General features: G+C 38.7%; 3 protein-coding genes across 6 annotated transcripts in view; 1 reads left to right on the forward strand and 2 right to left on the reverse strand.

Annotated features, from left to right (window-relative positions):
- Positions 1 to 345: 345 nt before the first annotated feature.
- gdpgp1 (GDP-D-glucose phosphorylase 1) lies at positions 346 to 1,814 on the reverse strand. The gene is given in 2 exon segments (XM_051884960.1): positions 346 to 1,330; positions 1,332 to 1,814. Coding segments are annotated over 2 exon segments (1,044 nt in total). The 5' UTR covers positions 1,686 to 1,814; the 3' UTR covers positions 346 to 640.
- A 1,033-nt stretch (positions 1,815 to 2,847) lies between these two features.
- On the reverse strand, positions 2,848 to 14,062 carry unc45a (unc-45 myosin chaperone A). Its single transcript, XM_051883079.1, has 19 exons — positions 13,861 to 14,062; positions 13,373 to 13,574; positions 13,127 to 13,302; positions 12,948 to 13,037; positions 12,694 to 12,861; positions 11,613 to 11,781; positions 9,273 to 9,443; positions 8,969 to 9,140; positions 8,579 to 8,879; positions 8,403 to 8,497; positions 7,910 to 8,051; positions 7,673 to 7,813; positions 7,134 to 7,261; positions 6,795 to 6,861; positions 5,434 to 5,547; positions 5,232 to 5,347; positions 4,720 to 4,837; positions 4,484 to 4,639; positions 2,848 to 3,473 (listed from the first exon to the last, which is right to left on the reverse strand). The coding sequence occupies exons 2-19, from the start codon at positions 13,572 to 13,574 to the stop codon at positions 3,192 to 3,194; spliced, it is 2,808 nt and encodes a 935-aa protein (XP_051739039.1). The 5' UTR covers positions 13,861 to 14,062; the 3' UTR covers positions 2,848 to 3,191.
- A 409-nt stretch (positions 14,063 to 14,471) lies between these two features.
- The window catches only part of man2a2 (mannosidase, alpha, class 2A, member 2), a 31,440-nt gene continuing 22,975 nt past the window's right edge, over positions 14,472 to 22,936 (forward strand). For all 4 annotated transcript variants that reach the window (XM_051883078.1, XM_051883074.1, XM_051883075.1 and 1 more), the window contains exons 1-4: positions 14,472 to 14,629; positions 17,332 to 18,158; positions 20,447 to 20,602; positions 22,616 to 22,873. In XM_051883078.1, the coding sequence (XP_051739038.1) occupies positions 20,471 to 20,602; positions 22,616 to 22,873 (390 nt within the window). In that variant the 5' untranslated portion in view covers positions 14,472 to 14,629; positions 17,332 to 18,158; positions 20,447 to 20,470. The remainder of the gene's footprint in view (positions 14,630 to 17,331; positions 18,159 to 20,446; positions 20,603 to 22,615; positions 22,874 to 22,936) is intronic.

Below are 22,936 nucleotides of genomic sequence, written 5' to 3' on the forward strand. Positions count from 1 at the left end.
TTCGGTCATCATTTACTCACCCTCAATGGCCTCATGGTCATTGTAGCCTAAAAGTTTGTGTAATAAATTTTATGTTAAATCAAATATATAATTTCTTTCTAAAGCTACTTTTTGTAATGGCTATTTGATGCTTTTCTCATTTAACACAATAATGACTTTAAATTATCTTTCGGGGATCATTTCTCAGTGAAATTTGATGTGTGATTATTTAATCTATTTTATTAATTAGATTAAGGTTAATTAATTAATCTTAATCCAAGCCCTGTCTGTGAAACCGGGCTTTTTTAAGCAATAGTAGACAGAATATACATAGATTAAATAATTATGTTATTCTTTTACACCACATAATTTATATATAATTTAATACATACGTGAATTAAAAAAATATGTTCATAATTTTTACATCACATAGGCCTATGATAAAAATTATACACATAATTAACACATTCACATATTTTTATTATATACACATACACCATTTCCACACCACATAATATTACTACATAACTTAGCAGCACTTCATATGTAACTTCAAGTGACAGGATGAAACATTTGTGTTAATAAAATCTGATATTTAATACAAAAATATTTATTATATATTCCCTGAAATTTTAATACAGGATATGTTGACACGTGCCATCTATAAACATTTCATGACATGCTTTTGCAATTCACTGAACTCTTCTTGGGGCAGCAAATATTTCCGGATGATGTCCTGCACCACGTCCTCACTGGCTGTCTCATAGTCTTCTCTGTTTTTGAAGGGAAGGTGACCGGCGAGCTCACACAGGGCCACATTGAAGGCAGACTCTTCTTTGGCCCCAAAACAGGACAACCGGGGCCATACGATAACCCTCACCCCCATTCGAGATGAAGACGGGTCACGCTCCCTCTGTGGAGGACAACCTCGGGTGATGAAGAGGTTGTGTGCGATGTTCCTGTCAACCAAAATATCAGTGAGACTGCACACCGCATTGACTGTCAAATCCAGGTTTGGACCCTGGGTGTAGAACAGAAAGCCTGCTGGGAAGTCCAGGAGGCGATACAAGTGTTTTTTAGGCAGGATGAGTTCTGCTGGGGAGGTCTCGACCCTCATTTGATGGTTTAGGTAGTAGCCATGGAGATGGAGATGGTTAACTGAGGCAAACCCACCCAGGCTGTTGAAGCCAACCCTGAATCCTGGATCAGCGCTCAGCAGAACCGTTTCTATCCCCATCTGGACCGCCAAAGGGGTCAGTATCTGTGGGTGACACCGGTCCGGTTCAGGTACGAGCAGACAGTGACCGAATTCCAGCGGACTCACGTTTATTATCGCTTTGCACCTTTCGTTTTGAACCATTTTGATGGCACCCCCCTTCACACTGTAATTCAAACAGCAGCTCTTTTGGTTTGATTTTGTTGAAATTGAACTGCTTTGGGTCAAAGTTCTGCCGGACGCTCAGGATCTCCTGAGGTTTTCGTCTCTCGATGCCTCTCATGATGTTCAGCTGAGCGATGTATCCACAGGGACCGGGGAGGATCCGCGTCTCCAGATCGTCCAGCTGATACCTGAACAGCCCGGCGTTCTTCCTCTCAGTCCACCCGGACCGCAGCGCGATGTCAAATCTGGACCGGTTCTGATTTCCGGAACAAACATCATTTATAAAGTCCTTGTTAGTGTAGGTGAAAATGGCACAATCATCCATAGTTAAACTACATACAACTGTTTCCCTTTCCAATAACGCCAACGTTTGCAAGAATGACAACTCAACACATGCACGTTTTCAACGTCTCTGATTGGTCACGAAGAGTCATATGACAAACCATTGGAATCTATGGAAAGTGAGAGGGCTCGTGCCGTTTGCTTCAACGCGATTTGTAGTTTTATGTCTCATTTTGGCATTATCTATTTAGCTACATTTTTCATATACACTACTGTTTAGAAGTTTGAGGTTCAGTACGATTTATTTTGTTTGATGAACATTAATACCTTTAATAAGCAAATATGCATTAAATTGATCAAGTAAAGACTTTTATGTTATAAAATATTTCTATTTCAAATGCTATTCTTTTGGACTTTCTGTTCATCAACGAATCCTGTTGTCATTGATAATGATAATAATCAGAAATGTTTCTTGAGCAGCAAATCAGCATATTAGAATGATTTCTGAAGGATCATGTGACACTGAGAACTGGAGTAATGATGCTGAAAATCCATCTTTGCCATCACAGGAATAAATTATATTTTAAAATATATAAAAATAGAAAACATTTCACAATATGATCATTTTACTGTATTTTTGATCAAATAAATGCAGCTTTTTCTTTTAAAAACATCTTACTGACTATAAACTTTTGAATGGTAATGTATGCAAATAATTAATTTTGTTAAATATGCACATATTTGCATATTACTTCAAAAGTGACCCCATTAAAAGTTTTTTTTGCTTGTTTTATAATAAAAAAAAATCAGTTAAAATGTTTATTCAACAAAATATTTAAACTGTTTTACATAAATTAATGTTTTTTTCCCCTTTTAATGATAAAATGGGAAAATATATATATATATATATATTTAGAAACCCCTCTAAATATCAGCAATATCACTTTAAAAATCAAGGATTTTTACCTATTATGAAACATTAGGTTTAATATATGAGCAAAATGCCACTAGAAAATGGTCTTTGAAATATTCACACCAATTCCCATGTAAAAGGAAATGGTGATAAATTCAAATTAAATCTTTACAAATTACAATATTTATTTAGTTATTTTTTGAATGTTTGGTAGTTGCAGAACATTGTTAAACCCAACCGAATCTACTTAATCTGTGAGTAAACGAAAGACAGAATAAAGGATCACCACACCTCAAACAAAAGTAGTGTTTATATAAAACCAGAATACATAATTTCACATTCAACAATTAAGACTTGAATATACATGGTCAGGAGGTCAAACAAATGTGCCAAAGCATACATAACATAATTTTAAGATGAATACTTTCAGTGTGTGTCACGCATTTAAGTACAATAATCATATAATCTCTTGGAATGTGCATGTAAAATAAATTGAGTGCACATAATGGAATGGAAGTGAACAAACTCAATATTTGGTCTCTTTAGACAGTATGAAATGTGTGCTACATTTTTATCCATAGTGGATAAAAGGCTCCAAACCTTCAGGTTGGGAAAAAAAAACCCCATTAGATTGCATCACATGGAATTACCATTAGCTCCTCCCTCATTGTTTCGGATGAGGCCGTACTCAATAGCCAGATCCAAGCAGCGCTGGGCGGCTTTCCGAACGGAGTCCTGGTTGGAATCGTCTCCTTTAGCCAGGACAGACAGGATCTCCAGTGCCTCACTCTCAATCAGTTTCTCTGCCAGACTTTTGTCAGCTTGCATGAGGTTCATTATGATGACCACTCCACGATGCCGCAGGTCCGGACTTTCGCTGAGCAACAGAGCCTGGAAGATCTCCAGCCAGTGACTCGTCTAGAGAAAAGGAGGAGGAAAAGTGGATTGAGATGAAGAATGTCTTCAGAATTAAAATTAAGATGTTCATGTCTCTTTCTTCAGTCGAAAAGAAATTAAGGTTTTTGAGGAAAGCATTCCAGGATTTTTCTCCATATAGTGGACTTCAGTGGGGATCAACGGGTTGAAGGTCCAAATGTCAGTTCCAGTGCAGCTTCAAAGAGCTCTACATGATCCCAGATGAGGAATAAGAGTCTTATCAAGTGAAACGATCGGTCATTCTCTAAAAAAAATAAAAATGTATATACTTTTTAAACACAAATGTTCACTGCTCTGCGATGCGCCACGCATTACGTAATCACGTTGGAAAGGTCACGCGTGAAAAACTCATTTTCTCCTCCAACTTCAAAATCGTCAGACATCGTTGTTTTACCTTTTTTATGTAAAGAGTCTTTGCATGTTCACTTTGTAAACACTTGCTCGCTACTTCGGCTTACGTCACCCATGACCTTTCCAACGTGATTACGTAATGCGTGGCGCATCGCAGGGCAGTGAAAGATGAGCATTTGTGGTTAAAAAGTATATAATTTTTTATTTTTTTTTTTAGAAAATGACCGTTTTATCTCATTTCACTAGATAAGACCCTTATTCCTCGTATGGGATCATGTAGAGCCCTTTGAAGCAGCACTGAAACAGTAATTTGGACCTTTAACCCGTTGAAGTCTACTATATGGAGAAAAATCCTGGAATGTTTTCTTCAAAAACTTTGTCTTTCTTTCTTCAGTCGAAAAGAAATTAAACATCTTGGATGACGTGGGGGTGAGTAAATGATCAGGAAATTTTAATTCTGAAGTGAACTACTCCTTTAAAGTGCCCTGTTATGAATTTTCAGATATTACCTTTCATATAGTGTGCAATATAGCTGTTTGTGAATGTAAAATTTCTGCAAAGTTTCAAAGATCATAGTGCACGACAAATGAAGTGAACCTTTAAAATAGCACAATAGCACACTTTAATCAAGTAAGACTCACCGTGTCAGGAATACGTGTACACAGCTCGGGCATTTCCCCTGTCAGCACGGCCAGCGTGCCTGACGCGGCCTTCCTTAGTCGCTCATCATCTTCGCCACTGTAGAGCACCAACAACTTGAGACGGTCACTGTCCGTAGCCAGGTAACACTTCTGCACCTGATGCATCAAACAAAACCATAAAAATCAGTCTTTTCCATTAGGATTTAGCTCAAAATTAGGTCCAAAAAGTGACGTACCTCAGCGCTTAAGGCCAGATTGCACATACACTCGGTGGCAGCAGCACGGACCATGTCGTGCTCCTCAAACATGTAGCCCTCAATTTTAGGCACGGCTTTCTCCTTAATGATCTTCTGCCTGTGGGTTAAAATGTGGTTTGACTGGGGGTTGTTCTGCTGTTCAGTGGCTTAAAGTCACCATGAAATCAAAATGAACAATTCTTATTTTTTAATGGAATATTGCAACATTTATTATAAATGATTTATTTATTTTTAAATTCATGTGCCCTTGTAATCTTTAATCAAACTAACTTCCCCTCCCTCTTGTAGCAACTTCTCTTCTCTGATAAAGTGTTTACTGGCATGAGGGCGGGACAACCTGTCACTCATGTGAGATTGACCAATAGCAAACCACAACCATCCAATCAATTCCTGATGGACAAAACCCAAGTCCCGCCCTACATTTTTCTTGTTCGAGAAGCCTTTTCACTCGAATATATGTTATAAATCCATTTTAGTTGGTGACAGCTGACCTGAGTCTCTCACTGATGCCAGCCAGGTTGGTGAGGGCCATCAGAGCCTCAAAGTTCTGCAGCATTGTGCAGTCAAGCGCCAAAAGACTGACCAGGGGCCTCACCACCTCATAGACCTACACATAAATACATAAATCATCATATTATACATTTCATTCCCGATTGAAATCAGTGAAAATGGTTAAATAGGGTGCAGACGTACCCTCTCGCCTGGAAATGCGATCTCAGGGTTGGATGTGATGGTGATCTTGGCTAGAGCTTGTGCTGCTTTGATCTTCCCCCGATCTGTGCTCTCAGAAACCAGCGGTAGTAAAGCCTGCATCAAGCAAACAAGAAAACTGTCATGAACTACCATTCATAAGTTTGAGGGTTTTTTTTGGAAAGAAATTAATCCCTTTTTTCAGCAAAGACACATTAAATTGATCAAAAGTGACAGTAAAGACATTTATAATGTTACAAAAGATTTCTATTTCAAATTAATGCTGTTGAACTTGCTTTGAACTTTCTAGAATCATGAAAAGAATGTATTAAGGTTTCCACAAAATACTAAGCAGCACAACTTTTATAATAATCAGAAGTGTTTCATGAGTAGCAAATCAGCATATTAGAAAGATTTCTGAAGGAACATGTGACACTGAATGACATTAAAATTGATTAAAATTAGTGCTGTCAATCGATTAAAAGAATTAACTAATTAATCACACATTTTTTTCTGTAATTAATCGCGATTAATCGCACCTAACTTTAAGGTTTTTATATATTTTTGTATTGTAATGATTTCAGATTTAATCTCCAAATTAATGTAGAAACAACATAAAGACATAGTATTTTAAATATTTGATCTAACAGGTAGGAAACATACAGACACTGAATAAAGATATCAAACACTTCACAGTCTTCGCTGCATAAATTATAAATTAAATATAGATTAATCCTTATTAAAGCTACAAAAGTGATTCAGTCAAGAGCAGTGAGTGATTTTCTCTTTGTCTTTTGTTCTTTGATTAACATTAATGACAGCAGCAGGTTTATTAGGCTGCTGTCATTTTAAGATCTGACACACACGTTGCGGATCTGACACACACATCTAATGTCCTCACAACTCTTTACGGCCATTTAAGACTTTATGTAACTCATTTAAGATTGTGCTTATGAGGATACTCGACAGAGCGGGCATTTTGGCATACCTCTGTGTGGTTTTTGTTCGTTCAAATGCGAAACTCAATGCAGCCGGCGTGCTGTCTGAAGCGGCTTTTTGTGCACGTGAGTCGAGCGTGCCAGTACAGATTTAAGTTCTTTTTTTGCATCTTATCGTGCTTGAATGGTTTAATAGCACTTGAACGAATGATAGAATGTAATATTATTTCACAATATTACAGTTTTTACTGTATTTTTGCTCAAATAAATAAGCATAAGAGACTTTTTTTTCAAAAACATTACATAATCTTACCAACCACAAACTTTTTTATTTGTACTGTATATTAAAATAATGGTGTGAAATGTTCTCTTTCTGGTCCTAGGAGGAACTGAAGCTCAACTGGCATGATGAGAGAATATACTTACTTTACCTCCTCCTTGTGCAACAACTAACCCTCTGTCCTCATGTCTCTCCACCAGAGCCAAAATCACCCTGTCAGGAAGAGGAAGAGAGCCACTCATTTCATCTGATAAATGGGCCATTTCCTTGGACAGAGAATAACCATTTTGCACACTAAAATCCATTTTCAAACAATTTCCCCTGATGGAGCAAATTGATCCAAGGCTTAATCTGAATTTGGAACAGTAGTTTTGCCAGCAGCGGGAAAGGGCCAAAACTGGAGTGCAATTAAAGTACTTTTACACTAGCAGCCTTTGAATTCTGCCAGATTGATTCAAATTGATTGAGCTTCAAAGTAGACAGACCTGGCGATACACTCTCTGCAGGCCTCCGTGAGGGCAGGACTCTCCTGTTTCACCATACAAACCAACGCTGACACCACCCCAGCCTCCAAGAGCTTCACCACCCTCTTCTCTACAAACGACTGGGCATCCTACATGAAAACATATGTAAAAAATTGGTAATTTATTCTCCCTCATGTTGTTTCAAACCTGTACGACTTTCCTTCTTCCAAAACAACAGGAAAGAGATGAACAAATAATGACTTTTGTTTTCTGTTTTCGCAAAATAATATGTGGCAAGGACTACATTTATAGTGCTTTTTGGAGCTTGACAGGCCTTGGTCAACAAATACTTTTGTTGTTTAGAAAAGAGCAGTGTGAACACTCTGCTAAACATCTCCTTTTGAGTTCCTCAAAAAAAAAAAAAAAAAAAAAAGTATATATGATAGTGATATGGGACAGAATGAGATAACATAAATGATGATAGAACTACTAAATGATGATGAAACTACGTTCAGTTTTGGTGGACGTATCCATCATCTCATTGGTTCTGTTTATGTTACCTTTGGATGCTCCTCAGGCACATGCTGTTTAGCATATTTAGCTAGTTCCACCATCTGAGGGTCTGGTTTCTCCACATCATAGCTGTTGGTGCAGTTAACCAGCGTAGATCCAACAGCAAATAACACTGTTTTGTCCTCAGACTGCAAAGAAAACGAGAACATGAGGGATTTGCTGTATCTGTCAAGGATTAGTATAATGGGGGATGTGTATCTCCAAAACAGTGGGAAGGGCGTTACCTTAGCCAGCTCAAACATGGCCTGAAGGGCTTTCTTATCCTCCACCAGGTCCTCTTTCACATCGGCGTCCAGCGTGAGGTAGGCCAGACCCTCGATGGCCCAGCGTCGGGATGTTGGAGGAAGAGCTTCGTTGCAGAGCCACCTGGAAGAGAGAGATAGCTGAAGGCCACCTGCACATAACACCTTTGCAATTATAGATCAACCTACTTCTTTAAAGGGGTCTAATTTACATATGCACTACTGAGCAAAAATTGCTTTTGCTGCAGCTGCAAAACTAAAACACACTTGCATAGGTTTCATGCTACAGCTCAACATGAGAATATTCTGATTAGTCTTTAATTAGTAAAAACTCCCCAAATATGATGCACTTGTGAGAGACCTCCTTCTTAAAATATAAAGGCAACAATATATTTTAATGTGTGAAAAATGTGTGATGTTTCATTAAAATGCAAAACTGATCGCTACAATACTATTAGCAAAGCTCAAAACCTACTTCCTGCACTGCTTGGCGAGTTTAAGTGTTGAACCTTCTGCAAACTGTTTCATGCTGAAATCGGTGCCTCCAGCAGAGCCAAGTTTGCACAACCCCTAGAAAACACATACACCATACAGAAGTCAGCAAACAAAAGATAACTCAAAACTCAGATGTCTTTGAGTCTGAATACTCACCACCAGCGCTCGCACACGTATTCTGTCATTTTCGCTTTTCTTGTACAGGTCTTTCAGCAGAGCCACGCCATTGGCTGTGATGAATGACGCTCTCTTGGCTTTGCCCGCAGCGTGAATGAGCGCCTCCACTGCCACCTGCTGGTGAGTGATGTTTTCGGACGCACAAAGGGAGATGACGGCATCCATGATACCGCTCAGCTCCAGGGTGCAATTTCCCACATCACTGGGGCCCTGCAGCAGTACAGAGACCGCCTGTATCGCTCGTAGTTTCCTCTCCATATCTATACTGCCAAAGTGATGCCTGTAGAAAACGTGAATGGATATATATCTGTCTATCTATCTATATATATATATATATATATTCACACACACATAACTTATGTCACTTACTGGACATATTCCTCACAGAGCTTGCTGAAATTTTCCCTCTCTTTATCACTCTTCAGGTCATCATAAAGCTTATTAAGTAGAACAGAGCAGCTCATGGGAGTGTTGTCCGTGAGCGGCGGCCCACCCTCGACCTCAGGAACAGTTCCTGCTACTTCTAGAATCTTCTTTAGCCCTAAAAGGAAAAGTAAAGCTATGAAATAATCTGTTCAGGTATCAAATAAATTTTAACATCGGTGATGTCCACAGGGAAAAAACAGTCTACACTAAATCTCAAATGAGAACAGATCTCAAACGTCAAACGTACCCTGGTCGATGACCCACAGTGTGAGAGAGTTGTCAGGGTTTTTCAACGATTTTCGCGGCACCTGTTTGACCAGCAGGTTGATGGCGCTGTCACGTCCGGCTCCGGACACGCTGGAAGCAGGGAGCATGTCAATTAGATGACGCAACATGGAATGCAGCTCACGGGATGGGTCTGCAACGCATATAAAACATTTTCAAAATTCATGCATTTACAGTCACTTTTCATATTTCATATCCAGAAGACACCAGAAATGTTTAATAGTATTAACATGATACCAAAGGGTGTTTTACATATATTATTAGAGCATAGGGTTGTGACGGTGAGGAAATTTTCCCAACGGTTAATCGATGTATGACCACACCGGTAATACCGGTATCACCAGGGAGTAGGGGGTATTCCCTCTTTTACACCTCGCTTTAAATCGCTAATTTGAAAGCAAAAGTAAAATGCGCATGGGCATTCATAACAGTGCGGAGCAGAGCAAGGGTTTTCAATTAATGAACTGAAAATGCTCCGTGTCAGTAGACACGCACCCTTATGAATGCCCGTGCGCATTTTCGAATTAGCGTCAATTTGGGGGTGGTGGGAATCATTATTATTATTAATAAAAAACACAGCAAATAGAAAAACACAACTAATCATTTGCAGGTTCCATATTAGCACTGGGTTTAAATTCAAAATATTGCCAAATATGTGCTTTTACATTTCGCTTTGAACCATCTTCCGCCATTGTCTTGTCAGTTAGCTAGTGACTCTCATCATAAATGAGATCTGACTCCTGCTGCTGATCTCGTTCGGCTCACGCTGCATATGGCAGACACTTTCAGTTTTTAATTGTAGTGTCTGTTCTCTAACTGAACAAAGGGATTTTTATTACTATAAAAAATCTAAATGATGGTGGGGGTCGGTGCCGCGGTGGGCAAGTGACGTAACCGGTGTGCAGCTGAATATCTTTAACACTGACTATCGCAGCAAGCCTATTAAAGCAATTTCCTACAGTTATGTTTTATAATAATTTTGTTTTATATTATGTTTTAAAGACTCTTTAAAGGTTTGCAGACTAGAGGAAATGTGAAAAAAAAAAAAAAAAATTACTACATGGCTCTCTGGAATACTGGAATCTGATTGGTCAATCGTGAATTCTGCAGTGAAATATTTATATTTTTAAACTTTTTCTGTCAAAAGTACCGACTTCGATACCAAGTCGATACTGAAATATTAAAAATGTGACTGAGCGCTGTTGAGTGGATTCGTAAGCATTTCTGATTGGCCATTGTGTTCACGTGCTCAACAGATATGTCTGTGATTGGCTACAATGATCAACACACAGAATTGTTTGAGTGTTTGAAAGCAGGCATCTATTAGCGGACTGGTCCGCTGATAGACGCCTGCTTTCAAATCCTCCCATGTGTAAATGTGTAAGCGCTCAGTTAAAGCCTGGAACACACCAAGCCGACGGTCGGCCGTCGGGCAGTTTTTGTTCGTTGGCCGACTAAGTTTTCTCAGTGTGTTCGGCACCGTCGGCTGAAGTTTGTCCTCGTCTGCTTTTTTTCGGTCGATTCGACATGTTGAATTGGCGTCGGAGCTCGTCGGCCCGTCGGGCCATCTGATCATTCTGATTGGCTGTTCAGCTACTGCCACCTGCTGGTACGGAAAGGCATTTCTTCTTACGCAGGAGCAGAACGGACGTGCTACTTGGCCGTCGGCTGTCGAGCGTCGGTTTGGTGTGTCAGGGCAACTTTGGACCAAGACGCTGCTGACGTGAGCCAACCCCGCAGTCTGCTTTCATCGCCACTAGTTCGTCGGCGTCGGCTTGGTGTGTTCCTGCCTTAAGAGCATCATTGATGTCTATTTACAACATGCTTTTGAAGCGTTGATCATTGTAGCCAATCACGGACATGCATGTTTGCGCGTGTGTGAACACAAATCACTATTTCTTTGTGTGTAATACAATAAAAAATAAACTCAAATCAATATTTCATTTATATTTTATCACTATTTCATCAGTTTTTATTTATGCGTTTTTGTTTGTGTGTATTTATTTATTTAGTTATTTGAGTAGTCATGTAATAAGGGTGATAATGTACTGTAAGCCTGTCATTTTTATAAAATAAACTCCTTCAAGGTGATACAAATGCCCTCTGCTTCATGTCTGGGGTCTGATCCACCTATTATGGGATATACTGCGATAACGGCCATAAACATTAATTTTGGTCTTTACACTGCCATAACCCAGTCTTGAAGTAGAACAGAAATTCTCTGCTGGAAATTATTTCTGGTCTTGTCATGGGCTTAAAGTAGGTCGCTGAACTGAGCTCTCAAAGTCAAGGTCGGTCTCACCTGGCAGTATGGCCTCGTCTTTCCCTCTGATCTCTTTCTTCATGCCCTCCGTAAGAGCCTCAAACATCACCTGGAGCAGATGGCATGCTGAAAGAGACACGTTGGACGCAGCAGAACCCATGACGCCACACAACCTGTCCATGCCGACCTCGTTCACGATGGCCATGGTCTACAAACACAACAATATTCATAAATTGAGAAGCTATAGATGCAATACCCTGTGGGCAGGGCTTGACATTAACTTTTTTTGCTCACCAGCCACTGTGGCTAGTAGTTTTCCAAAGTTAGTAGCCACTCAGCATTTTCATTGGCCACAATTGTGACATCGATACCATGAGGAAAACTGCCATATAGACATTTTTAATGTTATCTCATAATTTGGCAGCAGGTGTATTAGGCTGCTGTCACTTTAACGGATCCATTATAGTGTTACACGTGCGTTTTCTTTCTCAACTGTTTACATTCACTTAAAACATAACTGACTGTGTTTACATGAATACTCAGCCAAGACTATTTTGACATTATTTTGTGTGTATTTGACTCAATTCAGTGAGTCCATAACTCAATTTAGTACTGAAAGGCGGCTTTATGTGCATGCACTTTGGGTGTGAGCGCAAAATCTTTGGAAATGAGTAAAATTATGCTCAATACATGCAATCCCACGCCGAAATTCAAGCCCTGTAACACCAACAATACTCATCCGGAGCAAATGAAACAAGTGAGTGTGGGGAGGCGGGTTTGTGTGTCAACTCGCTGTCGGAGAGATGAGAGAGCGAGAAAGCGCAGCTGGTATATTGTATATATTCTGTGGAAAATGAGTATTGGGAGCGTTTCAGATATTTCAGTATCGATACGTATCGAGAAAAAAAAAAAAATCTATATTTTTGACAACACTACATTGCACTTAGTATATTATTTCAGATGCCTTTTTAAAAGACTACAATTGAAAAATGTATACATTATATATAAAAGTGTTTAGTAGGAGTGACTGTGTTACACGCCACTGCTGAGATCCATGTTAATCTCAAGCCCTGCCTGTGGGCCTAACTATCAAACTTGATTATGATGGGAAGTTATTCACCCTCGACTGGTGTCCGGTACACAGGCCAACCAGAGTTCTGAGAGCAGAAAGGATCAGTTCCTCCTGTTGGGACTCAAGAAGCTTCTGGAGGAGTTTGACTCCATCATTCCTGAAGATCTGCTCGGCGCCTGCGTCCTCCCGTGAAAGAAACACCAGATTCTGAGCGGCCTGATTAAAAATGTGAAGATAAGCAGAGAACATCTCAAAGACTGCGTGTTAAAATTCACAATAAGTTTAACGGTGGTCTTGCCCACCTTCTGTCTGTCTGAAATCGGTGCTGAGCTGTCCAGAAGGAGTTTGAACATCTGTTGAACTCGTGCGTCTGTGGAGGAGAGCTGTGCTGCCTATGTAGAAACACAATATGGATTCATTTTCAGATCATAAATAGTTGCAGTGATATGTTTCTTTGCAAGCACCTCTCATAACGTCCCACCTTCTGCTGGATATGTGCTCCTAGCTGTCTGAGCAGGTCCTGGAAAGCTTTATTCTTGGGTTCCAGCTGTGCACATTTCTGAGCATCCATAAACGCCTGATCCAACTGTCCGAGCTTCTGCAGAGCCTGCGCTCGACGGAATCGTGCCTTGATGTCACCTGGATCTACGTCCAAAGCTTGAGGAACACAACTCGGTTAGAGTGATGAAGATTGCTGATGGAGGTAATATCCTAAAATAATTTTTACCTTTGGTGGCATCTGCCTCTGCTTTGGTATAGTCCTCAATTTTAAGATAGCATGCTGCTCGGTTGCGGTACAGAACTGCACTCTCGGACTGACAGTCGCTGATCTTCAGAGCTTTGGTGTAACAGCTGAGAGCTTGTTGAACATCACCGGCTTTAAAATGGCTGTTTCCTTCCTCCCTCAGCGCAGAGGAGTCCTGGGTCATCTAAATATTCATAAAAACACATTACATATGGAAACAGAATATAATACAACAGATCTTTATTGACACTTGACTGTACATACTGAATAGGTACAGTTGTGCAACACAAATTAATTTAAAAATAAAGGACAATAAGAGGCAATACACAAAAGCGTTGAATTATGTATTAAGTACTGAATTACGTTAAATGTTTTTGCAAATAATACACATTGCATTATACAGGCATCATAACATATGTGTCTAGAGCTGTAACAGTGAAGTTGCTTGGTGACCATAGATATAATCTCACCTTTCTCTGTGTCTTTGCTTTCACTTTTCCAAATTAAAAAATCGCCCTGGTTTTTTATACAGTCTACACTGTTTGTTTCTTTTTTAAAAAAAACGCCGTAAAATATTCCAAATGGTCCAAATAGTTGCAGTAGTTCTGTTCACTCTGTTCTCGACTGTTCTGCCTGTACGCTTCCTGGTTTTGATGCGCGATGATGACGCTGCCGAATCTTACTGGTCGAACGTCTTGTTACTTCATTAATATTCATGAGACAAGCCTCTGGACCGCTGTAGGATTCGAAGCTCCGCCTCATTTGCTCGTTTTGACCATATAAGTCCAATAACATCCAACGAAGGAATTCCTTTTGCAGTGATAGAGGACATTAAAATGAAATATAAATATTTGCTTTCTAGTCAGCAGAGAGAATCTATCTATCTATCTATCTATCTATCTATCTATCTATCTATCTATCCAGAAATTGACTTTCAAAAATAAACCTGCACTTAGAAACATTAAATACAGTTGTCACAAGTGTGACAACTAGCCCCGGTCTTCACTATATATAATGATAAATCATCGGAATTTTATATTTGTACCATTTAACGCCTACAATAATCTAACCAATCAGAGGCCAGTGCGCCTCAGCCCTCAGAAAACTTCACTTCCCACAATGCTCTGCTCCATTCTCAAGCTCTCGCACAGGATCACAGACGTCTTTCAGGAGGAAATAACGGGTAGATATTTGATGTCCCGTGACTGCTTTCTCGTTTTAAATCCTTGCCACCAACAGGTAAGCCGTTTCAAAAGGCGCTAGAAGTGCATTAAATTATTTCAAACATAAAAAAGGTGCTTTCTGTAGCTTGATCGCGCGTTTGTATTGAAGAATAGACCAGAGCCAATGTATTTACATGCTGCACGCGCATAGTACGCGATCTTACCTGCAGATCTAGCTGATAAACTCTTATATATGTGTGATTTTCAGTGGGAATGTCAGTTAGAGGTGGATAGATCGGCTCTAACGCGCTAAACGAGTAACTTACCTCCATATGCAGATATAGGCTAAGGCTTGCACTGGTTCTCAGTGGATCTGTCTATGGCAACAAGCTGGTTTAAAGACGAATTATGTGCTTAAAGGGTGCTGATATCAGTGCTGATAACATTCCCACATAAGAGGACAATATTTCAGGTATATTTCTGGGAAGTAGGCAAGCAATTCTGCTGCAGTTATATTGAGGTCTTTGGGACTTTCAAGATCAGGCTGCTGTAGTTTTACAGACTGATTTCGTTCCTCACTTATGTTTTGTGTATCTTTTATATTGTAATATATATGTATATTTACACATTTTTAATTTTTTTAATTTTAAAGCAGTCGGTGATTTTTGTGATTGTTTCAGTTTCGGGGATGCACCAATATATATATTTTTTATTTATTTTTATTAATTAAAGGGATAGTTCACCCAAAAATGAAAGTTCTGTCATCATTTACTCACACTCATGTTGCTCCAAACCTGTATGAATTTCTGTCTTCTGCTGAACACAAAAGAAGATATTTTAAAGAATATGAGTAACCAAACAGTTGCTGGTCCCCGTTGAGTGTCATAGTATTGGAAAAAAAAAAAAAAAAAAAAATTGAATTCAATGGGACCCAACAACTGTAAATGACGACTTTCATCTTTGGGTGAACTATGCCTTTAAGAGCAAATGGCGATACTATAAATTTACACTCTTTTATCTGTTGCAGTGTTCACAATTAATTAGTGTTTGACCTATGTGGGATTTTTAATGACTGATGCCAATACCAATGGTGTTCAAAATGTACTAAAAATGTTTATTACCCTTTGATGAGGGAACTTGCTTCTGATAATCAGTTAATCATACTTAAAGGGTTAGTTCACCCAAAAATGAAAATTCTGTCATTAATTACTCACCCTTGTGCCGTTCCACACCCGTAAGACCTTCGTTCATCTTCGGAATGCAAATTAAGATATTTTTGTTGAAATCCGATGGCTCAGTGAGGCCTACATAGCCAGCAATGATATTTCCTCTCTCAAGATCCATTAATGTACTAAAAACATATTTAAATCAGTTTTTTGTGAGTACAGTGGTACAATATTAATATTATAAAGCAACGAGAATATTTTTGGTGTGCCAAAAAAACAAAATAACGACTTATATAGTGATGGTCGATTTCAAAACACTGCTTCAGGAAGATTCGGAGTGTTATGAATCTTTTGTGTCGAATCATGATTCGGATCGCATGTCAAACCGCCAAACTGCTGAAATCACATGACTTTGGCGCTCCGAACCACAAAAGATTAATAACGCTCCGAAGCTTCATGAAGCAGTGTTTTGAAATCGGCCATCATTATATAAGTCGAAAATATTCTTGTCGCTTTATAATATTAAGGTAGAACCACTGTACTCACATGAACTGATTTAAATATGTTTTAGTACATTAATGGATCTTGAGAGAAGAAATGTCATTGCTGGCCTCACTGAGCCATCGGATTTCAACAAAAATATCTTAATTTGTGTTCCGAAGATTAACGAAGGTCTTGTGGGTGTGGAACGGCATGAGGGTGAGTAATTAATGACAGAATTTTCATTTTTGGGTGAACTAACCTAAACTTTAATTATCAGCCAACTATATCAAATAGCAGTCAATTAATCAGCCTGGCCGATATATCGGACTATCATTATTCACAGTGAAGCTCCAATCAATAATTTTTCATGCTTTATTCAGATATTTTAATGTATGAAATAAAGAATGGATAACTATTAGTGATGCACCAAAATAATTTTTATTTATTTTTTACCCAAACCGAAATTAAAGTTTTCATTCATCCTGCAATGCGTCATTGGAGAAGCGTTAATTAAACGTCACTGTTTTGGTCAAAGATTTTTGCCCGACCAAAACCGAAAATTCAAATTTTTTTGTTTTGTATTATTATTTTAGACATATGTGTTTTTGTTGCCGAAATTTCGGTGGATCACTAATAATTTAGTATATTTTTTTCTGGCATAATATATTTAAATTTGGAAAAAAATATATTTTTTACACACACACACACACACACACACATATATATATATATATATATATATATATATATGTGTGTGTGTGTGTAAAAAATATTTTTATATTAATAAAAATATGTATATACAGTATATATATAATTTAATTATCTCTGAAATTATTTTATTTCATATTACCTGTTTTCAAAATCATTGATTTGTATAAAAATTAAGCAATTCTAAAAAATAAAAAAGTAATATAAAAAAATTGTAAAAAAATATGAATACAGGGTCTAGTCAACGAAATTCCCTTACTTTTGCATTGGGAATAATGTGTGTGTGGTTTTTTTTAATTGTATTGATTGACTGCCATTGTTTAGGTTTATGCTTTCGTAGATGCATGTAATCGATGTGTTAAACGTATATTTGAGAGACCCGTTAAACTACACAGTTCACTGAGATTGTTTGTTTTCACAGGTGCTCGACTCTCCGTTTCTGAGACTTGTTGTGGAAATCTGAGCTTCAAAATAGGAAACATGGAAGAAAGACCTTCAAACCAGCTCTATTCATTAGTTTTCTAAAACTAGGTTTACTATCTTCCATCAAGAGCTGTTTCCCTTTTGTAGCCTTCTCAGTTTTATGTAGCCGTTCCTGGAACTTCTCCATTTTGGGCACGGGATCGTTTGAGCTGTTTACCAGTGCTGGAGGAAAGGCCTAATCCCAAGTCTTTCTGGAGAGCGCTAAGACACTGCCTGACTCGGAGCTGACAGGATTAACTTCATATTAGATTTGCGAGACAAAGGAGGAAGAACACCTGCTTGTTTTTACAGGCAAATCCAGGCCACGCTGCTCTGGGTTTGTCTTGGTTTTGAATCTTGTATGCGAGGCGCCACCTTCCATTGTCAAATTTGGCACAATTCGTGCACTTCCCAGAATTGCCTCCTGTTGTCGGAATTTACAATCCAAAATCATTCAGAATCAAGGTCAGTTGTCCTTGAGAGCAGAAAAGGGACGTTGTTCGTGTTTGGCCGTAAAATATTAACGCTACAGACTTTGTTGGATACATTATGGCGTTAAAAGCATAGTACACAAGCAGATCTGCATTATTAGTGTCCGAGAAGACCCATCAGCCAAGCTGGAAAGAAAAAAAAAGGCTTAAGAAAGAGGGGGCGTACTGAGCCAGGTCGTTCTTATTCCACACTGGTCCTTTCTCTGCTTGGTGGAAACCTGCATTCGTTGTGATGGCTCCTCGACCGACTCAGACAGGAGCGACCGCTGCTGTGTGAAGGACTACACTCAACCCTGTAAGTGAGAAAACACACACACACACACACGGGCATCACAAAGTGAAGACAGTTGGGTGGCACTGCTGTACTGGTTGTGACATCACGAATTGAATGAGGCATTTATATGAATGAAGCATTTATGCAACGCTTTACTATGTACTACTGTACACCCAAAACACTTTATTATCATATCAAGGGTGATGATTGGCAAAGACTTAGCTCTTGAATATTAATTAGGTTGTGCACAATTAAGTATTTGCTCATTTTCAAGTCAAAACTGACAACAGTAATATATAATATTCTAGTATTTATTATTAATATTTTTATTTCATTTTTATTAGTTTTGTTTTTAATATTTTCATTTAATTCATTTTTATTTTAGTTTTAGAAATTTTAGTACTTAATCTTTAAACATATTTATGTTAGTCGCCAAGGCACCATTTCTAATTTTTGTGTAATTTTTAAAGTTATGTGTCTAATATTTATTTTATTTTAGCTTTATTTCAATTAACAAAAATGATTTTTAATAATTTAAGTAAGTTTAAAGTTAAGTTTAAATTTGAGTTTTATTTGATAACAATACTGTTTAAACAATATTAAGAACTGTATTTTATATAGTAGTATTATAATATATATTTTATTAAATGTATCATTTTTATTATATTGTACAATAAATTATGATATATATATATAATTTGATGTGTTAATTAGATTAATTCATTACGGTAAAAAATAATGTATTAAAATTAATGCATTTAACGCACTTGCCCTGCCCCTAGACCTACGTAGGTCATCTGACATTTCATCCAGTTGATTGTTGATTGACATCAACAATCATATAATATAGTTTTGCTCAGTTTTGCCAACGAAAATATAAAGAAAAAGCAGAGCTGTTTATCTCCGAGCAACACACAGTGGCATTTCATTTTTGAATCCACATTTTGAATGAATCGGTTGAATGAATGATTCAATGGCCATTCATAAAGAAAACCATTTACTTGACTCCTGAATGAATCAGCCTTTTGAACGAATTGAATAAATGTATGAACGAATCCATTTACCGCCATCTACTGGCAGTTTTAGCTTCTTATTTAGAGTATAATTTCATTAAAAATAATTTCATAATTCCATATTTACCCAAAAATAATCCTATATTTCACCCAAAAATTTAAAATTCAGCCATCATTTACTCAAAATTTATTACACAAACTTTTGGACCATGAGGTTTATGTTGAATCAAATAAAATATTTCTTTCTGAAGCTAATTTTTGTAACGTCTATTTGATGCTTTACACAATAATGATTTCAAATGATCTTTTAGGGTAATTTCCGATTCATTTGCGATTAATTAGATTAATTAATCGCCACATCATGTAATTTATTAGATTAAAAAAAATGATGCTCAGGATCTGTTGCGCACCAAATCCTCTGCTGCCATCGTCTTGTCAGTCATCTCATCATCACGTAACAAGTGAAATCTGACTTCTGTTGCACTGTAGCGTTTGTCGTCCAACTGAACTAAATGGTTTTTATTTCTCTAAAAAAGTGAAATGATAGTGGGGCAAGTGGTGTACGGCTGAACACAGTGTAACAGACTACCGCAGCAAGCCTAGCCCTTATGTAACTTTTTGTTAATGCTATTTTAACCAAAATTGTCGCTGAACATCATTGGATGGATTTCATGAGTGGCCGCACATTTGTTTGCATTTCGTTTTGTGATTTCTCTTTGAGAGTAGAGCAGGAGAGAACATTACCTAGTAACAAAATGAAAACTGCTCAAGAACTGGAGATGCTTCCTCTATTACATCCACCCCTGTCGGAAGCTGTTTGATAAAGTGCTGGGGACATGTCCTCACCGTAACGACATCTATATGCACACACACACACACACACACATAGACAGGCTTTGCCGGAGGGACACTAGATCCCTGTCTGGGCTCCCACTGTTTAGAACCTGTGTTGCTCTTTTCCCCCTGCCTTTCTTCGGTTTGAATGGTTGAGGACAAGGGGCACTTTGAAGGAGGCTGAAATTGGCTGTGGTTTGGTCGCAGTTGACAGACTGCTACTCGGCTCCCACTGATCGGCGTCCCCCGTGTATATACACCGCCTCCCATATCCCTCCCCTCTCCCACGAGCCCCTGCTCTAGAATTTGGAGTGCAGAGGTGGACTTTAAACATCGCTGACAAACCCTTGACGCTGAGTTTTTTCCAGCAACACTGCACTTTTTCACTTTTGGGACCTTCATCAGACCTCATTTGTGCATGTTAACATTCTCTTCTTTTGCTCCCCTTGACCTCGACATTAGCATCCGTCAGATAAGCAGAGGAGGATGAAACTGAAGAAGCAGGTGACCGTTTGCGGTGGGGCCATCTTCTGTGTGGCCGTCTTCTCTCTCTACCTGATGTTGGACCGCGTCCAGCACGATCCCGCCAGGAGACAGAGCGCCGGGAACTTTCCGAGGGTAAGTCGGTGATTTCATTATGAAATCCCTTTGTCCTGGATTACATTTTTTGCTGTGTGGGTCTGTTTGAATGGCTCCATTTATCAAAGCCTTCGGTGGGGAGGGTTTTTCAGCCTAGCAAGTGTAAAGCTAGTGATGTGACCAATTTGTTTCTGGCTCTGTCTTGAGCTAATTAACTACTAAATTAGCTAGTGAATAACTCTCTGTGAGTGCTGACTTTTTTTTCCTATCACAAACCAAAGGCTTTTTTAAATGCAAAAAACCTAATTATTAGGAAAATGTGTTGGTGTTCTTCTAGAAATTGCATGCAGGATGACACATAGTTGATGGTGTGGGATTTAGCACATTTTATGTGCTTCACATCGTAAGCCTCAGGAAAAATAACGCACATTATGCAAATTCAGATACGGTTTGTATTTCAAAGCCTGTACTAAATCTTTTTTCAATTTGATTGTCAGTGAGATTTGCACCAGTGAACACTTACAGCTGCTGTGACACTTTATATTAGCAATACTTGCTAAAGCAAAGGATTTAAACCAACTCCCAATCCTAAGTATTATATGTTAACATGTAACTCATCCCTCACCCTTTGTACTACGGATCTGAATGATACCTCAAATTGTGCCATTTTTTGAAGAGAGGTGTGCTATTGCTTTTCTAAGCCATCAGACTTGTGATCACCCTGGGGGATGATTAAAAATGGCAGAAAAAATCCCATAAATCAACACTGAAAAAAGGATCTGAGATATATCTAAGGACCACAATATCATTTCTTTTGACTTTGTCCACTAAGAAACCCTTCAGAACATTTTAAATTTACTTGTAAAATGTAAAAAGTTTATTTTTAGTGTTTTATTTTGAATTTATTTAGACCAAATAGTATAAAATTCAAACATCCCAAAATGTTTCCACTAGGGTTGTAAGAAGTACCAACTTCGGTACCAAGTCGGCACTGAAATTGTAAAAATGTGACGATACCAGCATTTCCCCCTAACATTTTTAGTGCTGTTGAGTGGATTCTTAAACACCTCTGATTGGCCATTGTGTTCACGTGATCACTGATCAGCAGGCGTCTATCAGTGGATCCCTAATATATCCGCTAATAGACGCCTGATTTCAAACACTTCTGTGTGTATCTGTGTAAGCGTTCGGTGAAGAGCATCATTGATGACTATTTACAACATGATTTTGAAGTGTTGATTATTGTAGCCAATCACAGACATGTATGTTGAGTGCGTGAACACAATGGCCAATCAGAGGTGTTTAAGAATCCTCTCATCAGTGCTCAAAATGCTAGTGCTGGTATCGTCACATTTTTAAAAATTTAGTTCCGACTTGGTACCAAAGTCGATGCTTTTGATAACCATACTTCCCACAGTACTAGAGTTGTCAAAAATACCGACTTCGGTCCCATTCGGTACAGAAATTAAAAAAATGTGACACTTTGAGCGCTGTTGAGCGGATTCGTAAGCACCTGATTGGCCATTGTGTTTACGCACTCAACAGATATGTCTGTGATTGGCTATAATGATCAACGCACGGGAGCATTTGAAAGCACACGGAAGTGTTTGAATTTGAAAGTGGTTTGAAAGCGGTAGAGGGAGCGTTTGAAAGCAGGCGTCTATCAAAATGTATTAAATTTCAGTATTAAAATTTAATATTAAAATTTAGTCGACCAAGCCTCTTCTCCTTGACTAATGTTTAGTGGAGTATTAGGGGGCAGCCCTATCGGTTTTCGGCCATAACATGACATAAACTGTCGGGAAGAATTTTAATATCGGTGCATCCCTACTCAGAATTGTGATAGTGAGTTTTGCATGGGCGTACTCAAACTTTCTTTCGAAAATGTAAAAATATAGTTTGTTTATTATACTCCAGACGTGTTACAGGTTAGCCATCCCAGTACTGTGTTCCTTGGTGTGCCGTTCCCTCTAGAGCACTCAGGTCAGTCATGTGATGTTGTAGATTGTGGTGGTAGATAGATTACACCTCCATCCCCCTCCTTGTTTTCAGAGCCAGATTTCGGTGTTGCAGAACCGCATCGAGCAGCTGGAGCAGCTCCTGGAGGAAAACCATCAGATCATCAGCCACATCAAAGACTCTGTGCTGGAGCTCACAGATACGGGGGCCATCTCTCCCAGCGGACATCTCCCCTTCCGTAGCGCCAATGGCTCCTGGGTGCTGCCCTTCGATGGCAGGCCCACCTTTCTCTCCGTCAAGCCAATGGATTGCCAGTTCGCACTGGGCCGCAGGAGCCAAACTGACCTGCAGGTGAGAATCAAAACGGTGTCTCAGTGGGTTGGAGTGTGTGTGGAAGGACTTCAATTTAATGCA

Source organism: Ctenopharyngodon idella, chromosome 24 (assembly GCF_019924925.1).
Source record: "Ctenopharyngodon idella isolate HZGC_01 chromosome 24, HZGC01, whole genome shotgun sequence".
Classification (NCBI taxonomy): Eukaryota; Metazoa; Chordata; class Actinopteri; order Cypriniformes; family Xenocyprididae; genus Ctenopharyngodon; species Ctenopharyngodon idella.